The sequence below is a fragment of the Heptranchias perlo genome, chromosome 8, assembly GCF_035084215.1.
Source record: "Heptranchias perlo isolate sHepPer1 chromosome 8, sHepPer1.hap1, whole genome shotgun sequence".
Classification (NCBI taxonomy): domain Eukaryota; kingdom Metazoa; phylum Chordata; class Chondrichthyes; order Hexanchiformes; family Hexanchidae; genus Heptranchias; species Heptranchias perlo.
This window is the reverse complement of record NC_090332.1, coordinates 1759589-1773514: the sequence shown is the minus strand read 5'-3', so window position 1 is coordinate 1773514 and position 13926 is coordinate 1759589. Positions and strand designations below refer to the sequence as shown.

General features: G+C 46.2%; 1 protein-coding gene across 2 annotated transcripts in view; it reads left to right on the top strand.

The window, feature by feature from the left end:
* Nucleotides 1–11889, top strand: part of LOC137324332 (uncharacterized) — a 54058-nt gene extending 42169 nt beyond the window's left edge. For both annotated transcript variants that reach the window (XM_067988490.1, XM_067988491.1), the window contains 4 exons: nt 2455–2596; nt 5969–6009; nt 7585–7628; nt 11205–11889. In XM_067988490.1, the coding sequence (XP_067844591.1) occupies nt 2455–2596; nt 5969–6009; nt 7585–7628; nt 11205–11321 (344 nt within the window). In that variant the 3' untranslated portion in view covers nt 11322–11889. The remainder of the gene's footprint in view (nt 1–2454; nt 2597–5968; nt 6010–7584; nt 7629–11204) is intronic.
* The last annotated feature ends 2037 nt before the right edge of the window (nt 11890–13926 follow it).

Sequence of the window (13926 nt, the reverse complement as noted above, 5' to 3'; positions counted from 1 at the left end):
AGTAACAACACCGTACTGAGGACCTGTTTAACCATCACAGGGCAGAGTGGACAAGGGCTGAGACTAAAATTGTGTCTTCTAGAAGAAGCAGAGAAGTTTTCATATGATTAGAATTTGGAATTCCAGGGTAATCACGGATTCACTGTCTGGATAGGCCAATATCACGGCACAGAATTCACAAGAAAGAGTACAAGAAAGTGCAGAACAAGGAAAAAGTATTCAGCCAATCAAGCAACTCCTTCCACAGATGATAGGTAGTCAGTCATGAACTGTTGGCCCATCCATTTTGTCTGATGAAGAAAGGATCTTCCAAATCTTCCTAGACCTAACTCGAGCAGAATTCCAATACCTGCTCAACTTTACAACCTACATTATTCGCCGTTCACCAGTTGCATTCCTTGACATTTTATTTCTGTGCGGCCTAGCAGCCAATCATCTTTATTTATCTTTATTACTTTCAATCCTTTTTCTAACCTGGCAGCTGGAAACTCCAGCGGGCCTGCAACAGAAGGGTTGGGATCTGGAAATGCTGGGTTATTTTTCCGGCTAATTTTTCTCTGGCTCTTGTTGGGAATGGGGCATCTCCAGAAACCCAAACAAATGCACTGACATTGGAGAGGGCAGGGCCTGGGCTGAGGACTCCTAGTCTGGGAGCTCCCAATGTCTCTGGCCTGTATTTCTCCAGGTGGATCATTGTTAGCTGGTACGCTGAGTGAGAACAGGTGTACTTGCTGCTTCCATGGCTATTGTTGCCCACCTGGTGGTCCAGGCTTGGATTGCAGTCTCAAGCACCCAAGACAGCAATTTCATTTTAATATCAAATCCCCTCACAAAGGGGACTGAGGGGTATCTGGTGGCTGCTTTTCAGGGGGCCCCCTCACCCTCCCGTAGGTGGGCACCAGAGATGCCCCTGGTGGTCCAGGTAGCCACGCAGGGCAAGGAAAACAGTGATATCCCCCTGACCCTACAAAGTCTAGTGGGGTTTTGTCCCCCAGATGTCTACCCAGATCTTTTAAAAAAGTTATTTGGCACAAAATTAATTGTTTAATAAGAGAGACTCTGCTTCACAAATCTACAACCGTTGGGGGGGATAAAAATTCCCTGCTGTTCTTTGAATTGTGCCACGGGCCAAGGGTAGGGACTCCCTGCAGAGGAGTTTCCCTGACCTCATTTGTACTTGGTGTAATGTTGGAGGCTGGTACACTGTAAAATGGGGCATACCTGCCCCCAGAAGGGTATAAACTGGGTCTCATCAGGAAGGGCAGGGGTCTAGGCCAGGGCAGTGCCTGGAACCTCAAAGATCATGTAACTTGTTTTTAAAAAAAATGATTTATGATCAACCTCTTTACAAAGATATGGCAGAAATCTTTTCTCTGGTGAGGGGGTTGGGGGGAGTCTTTCCCTCCCTTTCTCTTTTTGTCCTTCTGTATCTCTCTGTACTGCACTGTCTTTACTGTCTTGTCTCTTTCTCTTGCCAACATCTCTTTCTCTCTGTTTCTTTCTCTCTCTCTCTGTCCTTCCCTCTCCCTGATCGACAACAGGCCATAGTGTTTCCAGCAGTGTGGGGCTGACGGGCACTGCGATCTCCGACAGTGCTTACCCAATGAAATGCCCTCCCACAGACCCTGCCAACTCTGGCACGGTCGGCGCTGGAACACAGCAGTTAGTGAGATCCCAGCGCAACTGTCGAGATCACAGCCCATGCAATTTCAGAGCCTCTGTCAGAAGTGTACAAGTGTCAGAAGTATCAAAGGGTAGATTTTCCACTTGCCGCGCGGGATTAAATTTCCATTGCAGATCACTGTCAGTGAGAGAAACCGCCCAAATTTCATTTTCAGTGAAATCAATGGAAATGAAAATTTGAGTAAATAAGGAGAAACTGTTTCCAGTGGCGGAAGGGTCGGTGACCAGAGGACACGGATTTAAGGTGATCGGCAAAAGAGCCAGAGGGGAGATGAGGAAACATTTTTTTACCCAACGAGTTGTTCTGATCTGGAATGCGCTGCCTGAAAGGGCGGTGGAAACAGATTCAATAATAACTTTAAAAGGGAATTGGATAAATACTTGAAGGGAAAACTATTGCAGGGCAATTGGGGAAAGAGCAGGGGAGTGGGATTAATTGGATAGCTCTTTTAAAGTGTCTGCACAGGCACGATGGGCCGAATGGCCTCCTTCTGTGCTGTATCGTCCTACGATTCTATGGCAGGAACGACCTCCAACACCAATTTTACGCCAAGCCAGTAAGTTGAAAATCTACCCCCAAGTGTTTCTCCCTTTGTATGAACTCCACATGCAGTGCATCCCTCACTACAGTGCTGTTCTGCCTTAGTGCCCGAGAGCAGTGTTGTATCAAGTGATGGCTGTCTGTCTCCATTGTTCTTATATTAAACCTGAATCCTTGTTCAATCCATGTTAGTGATGTTGAACTATACATAAACTTTTAATATTTTACAGAACGATCTGAAAAGAACTGGCATATCATCTCCATCATCGCAGTCTGTGCCCTGGTATTAATCATCTTACTCTGCATCCTGATAACCGTATTATTCTACGTGAAAAGATGGGCATGTTTTCAAAGCAGATTAAAACCAGAAGGGTAAATACAATTTAATTTCATATCTCATTTCATTATAATATTGAATTAAACACTGGTTGGTGCAGGGGGATGAGATCGACCACAGGATAGGCTCAAATACCTGGGCCAAATGCAGTTTTCTCTTCCTGCAAAGGAAAATACATCAACTGTATTAAATTATCCGGTTATAATAATATACTGCAATTCTTCAGGTGATTAAAGGAGTTTTGTATTGCAAAATGTGACGATTATTTCTATTGTTCACCCCTCTTTTCCTTCTCTTTCAATGTTTCGCTCGTTCTCTTTCTGCCTCTCTGTCCCGCTCTCTCTCTCTCTCTTGCTCTGCTACACACTCTCTTTATCCTACCTGTTTTCTCCATTTCTCTCTGTATCTTTATCTGGCCCTCGCTTTCTCTTTTTGTCCTTCTGTATCTCTCTGTACTGCACTGTCTTTACTGTGTTCTCTCTTTCTCTTGCCAACATCTCTTTCTCTCTGTTTCTTTCTCCTTCTCTGTTTCTTCCGCTCTCTGCACCGTTGAAACTTTATAACTCAAGTAGACATCAGTGAACCATTGTAATAAAACTTTATGACATTCACTGTCATCCCTGAAAAGTTTTATCAGATGTGTTTATAGCCTAACTTGACATTAATAACAGTAATGGAGAGGAGCTAAATAACATAGGAACATAGAAATTGTAGCACAGAAAGAGGCCATTTGGCCCTTTTTGCCTGTTGAAGTTAGGCCTTTTTTGAGGACTGATTTTACACAGTCACATTTACCTGCTTTCCCCTCATTCCCTTTTATATTTTCCCTGAATCATCCATTACCTTTTGCAATATTGTGATCACCACTTGTGGCAAAGCATTCCACATTCCAATAATTCTACGTGAAAATGTTTCTTCTAATCTCCGCCTCTACGTACCTGGTGCTTAAATAGAGACCGTGGCCTTGTGTCTCCCATATACCTGCCGATGGAAACAGTCCACCTGTGTGTACCTTTCATCACTTTGAACATCTCTATTAAATTCTCCCTCAATCTTCCTGTTTCAAGAGAATTCAGTCCCAGTGCTCTAGCCTGTCCTCGTAACTCAGACCCCTGGTCCCTGGTATCACACTGGTAAATCTGATAGTAATATCTGGGGACAGACGTCCCAATCAGTGGGTCATAACGGAATGGAACATGGGCCAGGAAATTGGGCGGGATTCCTGATTAGACTCTAACGTGCTTGTGTAGAAAATGTGCAAGAGCTAATTTTACACATTGTAATCCGTGGAAATGAATGCCAATGATAACTAGCATGATTCCCCGGTTTTCTCATGAGCAATGACCAATGTGCTCAGCTCACCCATATAAAATGAGCCAGTGCTTTCAGCAGGTGAGTTCTTAAAGGGTTTCGGGCTTTTTCACAGGAGCGTTTTATGATAATTTAGAGATTTTCGAGAGCTGAGCTGGTGATTGTTGTCTTTAGAATCATAGAATAGAATAATCCAGCACAGGAGGGGGCCATTCAGCCCATCGTGCCTGTGCCGGCTCTTTAAAAGAGCTATCCAATCAGACTCACTCTCCTGCTTTTCCCCCATAACCCTGCAAAATTTTTCCCCTTCAAGTATTTATCCAATTCCCTTTTTGAAAGTTATTATTGAATCTGCTTCCACCGCCCTTTTAGGCAACGCATTCCAGATCATAACAACTCACTTATGGTTCATAATGGGACCAGAGAGTGTGATGCCACATTTATATTACAAGGATGTTTCCAATGGCAACAAGTGTCATTGGCAATAACCTGGTTGAGGATTTCCCCCACAATACTATAAGGGTTGCCTTCCACTAAATGGTTTACCTTATACCCATTTATATAGATCCGTGTTTGGCGCTCTCTCTCTCTCTCTTTTAAAACTGCAGTTTTGTTTTATTAGTTGTGATGCATTGCATTGCAATTTTTCCACATGCCAGGATTCGCCAAGGTCCCAGGCATTATTGATGGCACCATGTGCCCACCTTGCCCCCCACACATTCCACCACGGCCTTCGTGAACTCCAGGGGCTTCTAATCCCCTAAATGTGCTGACCAGTGACCAGCAGATCATGCAGGTGAATGTCCTGATCCCATCATTTTAAGACAATGCTTTGTGCCTAAGTTCTTGGAAGGAGAAAGGCAGTCTGGAATGATGGCTCCTGAGAGGCAAATGCTGTCCTCTGAGCCCTGGTTCATGACATCATTGTGACAACAAGATGCTTGCAGTCTCTAGGATCATTAATCTCCAAGCTGCACCAATGCACTTATAGTCCAGTGGCCCAATACAACCTTACCACCATTGGCCTCTGCACTAACTCAACCACAGCAGATGCCCTGCCTTTACTCTGCTAATACCTAATTCTGCACTACTAGGAAACTGGTCACAATTGCCTCCCCTCAGTGACAGTGAATGAGACGTGTGTTCTAGAGCTGAACCTAGGACTTATTCTAGTTCCCCTAGTGACAGCAGTTAGTGAAAATGCCACCAGTGGGAGTCTCTTGCAGCTTGAATATGTGTCCTGCTGGAGTGTGTGGCGACACACAATAAGCAATAAAAGAGTCGTAGGCTTAGCATACTCAGCAATAAAGGTGGGACAGAGTGACAAGCAACACTTTTGTAGCATGTACATTTTGGCCATCTATCTGGTTAATGGCGGTCTTATCTTGGTTGTTCTCTTAAGGTGCACGATCTTCTTCTACATCTGCTTGGGGGGCAGTGCCCTGGAGTGCCAAACATGATAACCCTCCTCACACTCACCTCATGCAGCATCAAGTCTGCTTCACCAGCCGTTAAACAGGAGGTCGGGTACTCTACCACTGCATCACTTGCCCATACGTTTTGCTTCCTGCCTCTACGTTTGTGTTGTTATCCATTTGTTTTCTTTGTGTGGGCTTTCAAAAGTCTGAGAAATCACTTCTGAGTCCTTGGAGTCTTTTGAAAGATTAAAAAATGATTTTTTTTCCACATGTGACCGGGTACCTATACGTGTACATGTGTCAGCCCCAAGCCTGGGTCTTATCCAAAGCTCGCTGTAGGGGCTGCTTCATTATTACAGGAATGGTGAATGGAGCTGAGCAGTGTAGAATAGTCTGCAAATAGTCCATCCTAACCTCAGTCCTTGGGGTGGTATGTCTCTGGTTGGCGGCTTTGCTCAGTTACATATAGGAGAGAAACAGAACCCAATTCGAGCAAGTCATTGATTTAACACCAATCAAACAATCACAACTTGTTCGGGGTTTCATTATAAAGGAAAAGAGATGTTCTTTGAGGTTTCTGTGCTCTTTCCTGCTTGTAGCAGACCAAGTGTTAAGTTGTTCTACAGAAACATTCACTGATATTTATCATGTAAATTAACTTCTGCACCATTTACCTAGGACTCGTACTGAAGACGTTAATGTGGATGCATCAGTCAATGGTAAGGAAACTAATTCAGAACTCATACTGCTGATTATCCCGAGTGATGTTTATTGTTTAGTGAGTACATTTCTAGAAATCAATTGGATGAATTTTGTACTCATCATTGTTATCTCTGAAAAATGGAACATTCTCCGATTTCAAGCATTCAACATCGGCATCAAGCCGGCTAAGATATAGGCCGGCCAGCTATAGAGTAAAACTCCCACTGCCATGACCACTAATGTGCCTCATCCTCCGACTTGGAAGGGAGCCCACCACTGTAACAATTTATATTTCAATTCTTGCAGCCTCACTGAACCAGGCTGCAGATTAGTGCCAAATTAGGGAGGGTGTTGTACTGAGGTCAGTTGAGACAATGTTGAGACCGGCCAAATGCATTTCAGCCAGCAGACAGACAGAAGTTTCATCCCTCCCGTCTTGGCTGAATTCAAACCCAGTTCCCACTGGTGAACAGACACACTTCAGTTACCCCGCATTGGAATTTTAATCTTGGATCCTCAACTCTTTCATTTGACGTTGTGTAGATGTGTTGCAGCTCACTGTTCCCAGATGAAGCAATGAACACAGATCAGGATATTTACTATGTAAATATTTAATGCTGCGGTCATACTACAGATACCGTACTTCGTGAATTCATGATGTAGTGTAGGTGGAGTGGGGCACGGGGTACATGGAGTGGGACATGGGGTGGGGCGCGGGGTATGTGGGCCGTGGGTGCATGGGGTGGGGCGCGGGGTATGTCATAAAACATACAAGCTCCTGCTCGGCCTTCTAGTTCAAGTCCCACTCCAGAGACTTGAGCACATAATCTAGGCTGACGCTCCAGTGCTGTACTGAGGGAGTGCTGCACTGTTGGAGGTGCTGACTTTTGGATGAGATGTTAAACTGAGGCCCCCTCTGCCCTCTCAGGTGGATGTAAAAGATCCCATGACACTATTTCAATGAAGTGAAAGGGTTGGCCAAAATGCTTCACAGCCAATGAAGTACTTTTGAAGTGTAGTCACTATGGCAATGTAGGAAGCACTGCAGTCAATTTGCGCACAGCAAGATCCCACAAGCAGCAATGTAACAATGACCAAATAATCTGTTTCGGTGATATTGATTGAGGGATAAATGTTGGGCAAAACACCAGGGAGAACTTTCCTGATCTGCTTTGAATGATGCCATGGGATCTTTTATATCCGCCTGAGAGGGCAGATAGGGCCTTGGTTTGAGGTCAACAGCACCTCCAACAGTGCAGCACTCCCTCAGTTCTGCACTGGGAGCATCAGCCTAGACATATGCTCAAGTCTTTGGCGGGGAAATCGAACCCACAACCTTCTGACTCAGGGGCAAGAGGGCTGCCACTGAGCCGTGACTGATTCTCGTGGTGTGCATACGTAGAGCACTGACTAAGAGTATGCAGCTTATCTCCATGCTCATGGTTTGCTGCAGGTCGTTGAGTGGGACACAATCTAACTAGAAGTGAACAGCATTGGCTCGAAGTTTTTGATCACACTGTGATTTCACTGTGGTTATCAGTCACACACATGACAGCTATAATAAACTCAACCAGGTTCTTATTTTATTTCAGTTGAAACCCGGACTAATAAACAGGCAGCAGCAATCTCTACTGCAGTAAGTACTGGGCAGCAGCTTTTATACGTGCTGTTAAAAACATACTATTACTTCCTCTTTAAGCCTGTATGCTATAGTTTGCCCCTTTTACTTATCAGCAGCTCTCTTCTAAAGGAGCTGGCTCTTGCTGGGATTCAGTTCACAAATGCCAGCAACCCCTCCCAATATCACAACAAGCCACTGTTTCTCATGTTTGGACAGTACATTAACAATGGGGGGGAGAGGGAACATAGGAACAGGAGGAGGCCATTCAGCCCCTCGAGCCTGCTCCACCATTTAATTAGATCATGGCTGATCTGTATCCTAACTCCATCTACCCACCTTGGTTCAGTGACCCTTAATATCCGTGCCTAAAAAAATCTATCAATCTCAGTTTTGAAATTTTCAATTGACCCCCAGCCTCAACAGCTTTTTGGGGGAGAGTTTTCCAGATTTCCACTCCCCTTTGTGTGAAGAAGTGCTTCCCGACATCACCCCTGAACGGCCGAGCTCTAATTTTAAAGTTATGCCCCCTTGTGCTTGATTCCCCCACCAGAGGAAATGGTTTCTCTCTATCTACCCTATCAAATCCTTTAATCACCTCAAACACCTCAATTAGATCACCCCTTAATCTTCTATACTCAAGGGAATACAAGCCTAGTCTATGCAATCTGTCCTCGTAATTTAACCCTTTTATCCCCGTATCATTCTGGTGAATCTGTGCTGCACCCCCTGCAAGGCCAATATATCCTTCCAGAGATGCGGTGCCCAGAACTGTAAATGGGGTCTAACCAGTGCTCTGTACAGCTCTAACATAACTTGCCCCCCTTTGTATTCCAGTCCTCTTCAGATAAAGACCAACATTCCATTGACCTTTTTAAGTACTTTTTGTATCTGTCCACTGGCTTTTAGTGATTTCTGTACTTGGACCCCATAATCTCTCTGCTCCTCCACAGTTCCTGGCATCTCACCATTCAGAAAATACTCTGATCTCTTTCTTGGGTCCAAAGTGGATGATCTTACATTTCCCCACATTGAACTCCATCTGCCGCAGTTTTGCCCACTCACTGAATCTATTAATGTCCCTTTGCAACTTTCTGCTCCCATCGACACTACTGTGCCACCTAACTTAGCGTTATCAGCAAACTTGGATATATGGCTCTCTGTTCCTTCATCAGAGTCATTGATAAATATAGTGAAAAGCTGAGGCCCCAGTACAGATCCCTGGGGGACACCAAAGTCACATCCTGCCAATTTGAGTACATGCCCATTATCCCTACTCTCTGTCTCCTGTCTCCGAACCAATTCCCTCCCAAGTCAATAGGTTGCCTCCAATTCCATCCGTTCTCATTTTTGTTAACAGTCTCTTATGTGGAACCTTGTCGAATGCCTTCTGGAAGTCCATATAAATAATATCCATAGACACTCCCTTATCTACCACGTTAGTTACCGCCTCAAAATATTCAACTAGATTCGTTAGACATGACTTACCCTTTACAAATCCATGCTGGCTCTCTCTGATCAGCTCATCTTTGTCCAAGTGCTCAGTCACTCTCTCCCTAAGAATAGCAATTAGGAAAGCGAATGGTATGTTGGCCTTTATTGCAAGGGGGTTGGAGTATAAGAGTAAGGAGGTCTTGCTACAATTGTACAGGGCTCTGGTGAGACCACACCTGGAGTGCTGTGTACAGTTATGATCTCCTTAGAGGCGGTGCAACGAAGGTTCACTAGATTAATTCCTGGGATGAGAGGGTTGTCCTGTGAGGAGAGATTGAGTAAAATGGGCCGATACTCTCTGGCATTTAGAAGAATGAGAGGTGATCTCATTCTGAGGGGGCTTGACAGGGGATGCTGGGAAATTGTTTCCCATAGTGGGTATAGTCTCAGGATAAGGGGTCGGGCATTTAGGACTGAGATAAGGAAAAATTTCTTCGCCTAGAGGGTTGTGAATCTTTGGAATTCTCTACCCCAGAGGGCTGTGGATGCTCAGTCGTTGAATATATTCAAGAGTGAGATGGATAGATTTTCGGTCACTAAAGGAATCAAGGGATATGGGGATCGGGCGGGAAAGTAGAGTTGAGGTTGAAGATCAGCCATGATCTGATTGAAAGGCGGAGCAGGCTCGAGGGGCCGTATGGCCTAGTCCTGCTCCTATTTCTTATGTTCTTAGACCGAGCCTGATTCTGAGCTCACCTGACTTTCTTAAGGTGTAGTTTGACTTTCGGGGAAGTGACCGGAGGAGCGTGCTGGTTGGGTGACCATTCCGGTGGTGAAAGCCCCCTGCCCTCCCTGTGATAGAATCTTTGATTCTATCGCTCCTAGAGCTGGCCGGAGCAAGCTCAGCACAGGGTCTCATCAGTTCCAACCTGAGATGGCAATTGGGGTCCGATTTACGTCCTCAGTATTACCTGTGTGGCAACACACCGAGCCATGGGGTTGGGCCTGGCTTGAAGCCTGGGTGACAGTGAGTCAGGGAGTCGATAGGGAGAGAAGGAATAACACAAGGTGCTACCAACCCTGAGCGAGTGGGAGGCCTCCAGCTTCATCCTGTCCCAATCCCTCGACGCTCTCAGTCCCGATCATTTCCAAGGTGGTCCGCTCCAAAGTTTATGGTTGTGGACCCCTCCTCCAGTTCTGGCTTCCTCTCTTTTGTTAAGTCTGCAGGAAGAGGGTCGTTGTGATGCTGGGAGTGTCAGCAGATTATTGGTTTGTGTGAGCACCTGACACACTGCTAGGTTTTGTTGGAAGTTTTTTTGTCTGTGAAACTCTTTATAATTTGTGGGCGTGTCGACAGTTTCAGTGACAGATTGCAGCCAGAGTCTGTCCCTGCTGCAGGAGGGCCATGGATTGTAAGCTTTAAAAGGGCAGGAAGCCTGTCTGAGTGCTTGGTCACGGCTTAAAGGGTTAAATTAAGGGGACAGGTTGCATAAAGTTGTCTTGTATTCTCTTGAGTTTAGGGGGTTGAAGGGTGATTTAATCAAAGGGTTTGAAATGACGAAGAGACTTGCTTAGGTAGATGAAAAGAGTAGAATTTTTTCTTGTGGGCCCTAGGCTTTCCTCCCCCTCCCCTGACTGCGATTCCTTCCCGACCCCCATCCCAACCACTGGCTGCAGCCTCCTGCCTCCCGAAATCCCACTCACATCTACCTGCCAGCTAGTGCTTCCCGCTGTGTTTGGGCAGGAGACTGACGGGGCCTATGCAGATGTTACCCGGGAATTAGAATCAGAGCAAGGAGGCCATTCAGCCCATCGAGTCCATGCCAGCTCTACGCAAAGCAATCCAGCTAGTGCTGCTCCCCCGCCTTTTCCCCTGCAAATTTTTTTTCTTTCCTGATTAAAATTGGCCCTTTACGGTCTAAGGTCAGGCGTGAGCAAAGGCCTGAGAGTCAAAGTACCGGAGGGCCCCTGGAGCTGTACTAAGGCTCAGTGCCTTTAGGAGAATACTGAAGGAACCGCGACAATGTAGTTAATGAGACGGGATCCAGCCTTTGCCTCTGATGTCTGTGCACAGGTTTGTGCTGTAGGCTTGGGTTGGGCAGAGTGGCCTGTTCCCATGTTGTAAACTCCTGTGTATTTATTATTTCATTGTGTTTTCAGTCGGAGGAAGGAGAAATGTATTACGCCGACATTCAGTTCTTGCGACAGAACACCGGAGGGCCGACATTAATAATCAGCGAGGAGACGACTGAGTATGCTGCCATCAAACGCGCATAATAACGGGGAAATAAATTCTTTAGCAATTGCATGTAATTTGGTGGAGGACAGCGTTCGTCGCTGTTAACTGGCACCCACCAGGGGACCGGGGACCCCACAGATGCTCACTGGATATCGGTATTTCTGTTTAACAATTATTGTTGGATTTCCTCACCTGAAGGCGCAGACTGTAGTCCCATAGGTCCCAGTTTCACTCCAGTACCTCGCCCCAAGTGTCCCGTTCTTCACGCGTGAGTCTAAGCAGGCTACTCGACTATGGGGGGCATCATTCTGTCCTCACGCAGTGCCCACACATTCCGTCAGGAGATCACTAGGTTGTGATCAGAAGCTGGAAACCCCCCCTGCTCCCTAACCCATGTAATACTGAGGTGAATGTTTGCACTTTCACTATACCCTGTCTCAGGATAGTGAGCTCAGTGCTGTCTGTCCAGCTCAGTATCACACCACACACTGCATTTTTCCACCAAACCATCAGAGGAGTTTCCCTATTATTAACATCGAATAAAGAAAAATTAACGTTTGATAACTGTCCCAGCATGCTTATCGATAGGAATTCTGGGAACGCGAGCCTGGTTCTCCCTTATACATTCTCCCACTAACAGGTTCAACTGGGCTCACGTTAATGATTCAGGACACCTGCCTCTCTCACGTTAATGATTCAGGACACCTGCCTCTCTCACGTTAATGATTCAGGACACCTGCCTCTCCCACGTTAATGATTCAGGACACCTGCCTCTCTCACGTTAATGATTCAGGACACCTGCCTCTCTCACGGTAATGATACAGGACACCTGCCTCTCTCACGTTAATGATACAGGACACCTGCCTCTCTCACGTTAATGATACAGGACACCTGCCTCTCTCACGGTAATGATACAGGACACCTGCCTCTCTCACGTTAATGATACAGGACACCTGCCTCTCTCACGTTAATGATTCAGGACACCTGCCTCTCTCACGTTAATGATTCAGGACACCTGCCTCTCTCACGGTAATGATACAGGACACCTGCCTCTCTCACGGTAATGATTCAGGACACCTGCCTCTCTCACGTTAATGATACAGGACACCTGCCTCTCTCACGGTAATGATACAGGACACCTGCCTCTCTCACGTTAATGATACAGGACACCTGCCTCTCTCACGTTAATGATTCAGGACACCTGCCTCTCTCACGGTAATGATACAGGACACCTGCCTCTCTCACGGTAATGATTCAGGACACCTGCCTCTCTCACGTTAATGATACAGGACACCTGCCTCTCTCACGTTAATGATTCAGGACACCTGCCTCTCTCACGGTAATGATACAGGACACCTGCCTCTCTCACGTTAATGATTCAGGACACCTGCCTCTCTCACGTTAATGATTCAGGACACCTGCCTCTCTCACGTTAATGATTCAGGACACCTGCCTCTCTCACGTTAATGATTCAGGACACCTGCCTCTCTCACGTTAATGATTCAGGACACCTGCCTCTCTCACGTTAATGATACAGGACACCTGCCTCTCTCACGTTAATGATTCAGGACACCTGCCTCTCTCACGTTAATGATTCAGGACACCTGCCTCTCTCACATTAATGATACAGGACACCTGCCTCTCTCACGTTAATGATACAGGACACCTGCCTCTCTCACGGTAATGATTCAGGACACCTGCCTCTCTCACGTTAATGATTCAGGACACCTGCCTCTCTCACGTTAATGATTCAGGACACCTGCCTCTCTCACGGTAATGATTCAGGACACCTGCCTCTCTCACGTTAATGATACAGGACACCTGCCTCTCTCACGTTAATGATTCAGGACACCTGCCTCTCTCACGTTAATGATTCAGGACACCTGCCTCTCTCACGTTAATGATTCAGGACACCTGCCTCTCTCACATTAATGATACAGGACACCTGCCTCTCTCACGTTAATGATTCAGGACACCTGCCTCTCTCACGTTAATGATTCAGGACACCTGCCTCTCTCACGTTAATGATTCAGGACACCTGCCTCTCTCACGTTAATGATTCAGGACACCTGCCTCTCTCACATTAATGATACAGGACACCTGCCTCTCTCACGTTAATGATTCAGGACACCTGCCTCTCTCACGTTAATGATTCAGGACACCTGCCTCTCTCACGTTAATGATTCAGGACACCTGCCTCTCTCACATTAATGATACAGGACACCTGCCTCTCTCACGTTAATGATTCAGGACACCTGCCTCTCTCACGTTAATGATTCAGGACACCTGCCTCTCTCACGTTAATGATTCAGGACACCTGCCTCTCTCACATTAATGATACAGGACACCTGCCTCTCTCACGTTAATGATTCAGGACACCTGCCTCTCTCACGTTAATGATTCAGGACACCTGCCTCTCTCACATTAATGATACAGGACACCTGCCTCTCTCACGTTAATGATTCAGGACACCTGCCTCTCTCACGTTAATGATTCAGGACACCTGCCTCTCTCACGTTAATGATTCAGGACACCTGCCTCTCTCACGTTAATGATTCAGGACACCTGCCTCTCTCACGTTAATGATACAGGACACCTGCCTCTCTCACGTCTTGTGTCTAACAGTGTCGAACGTACCTGAAT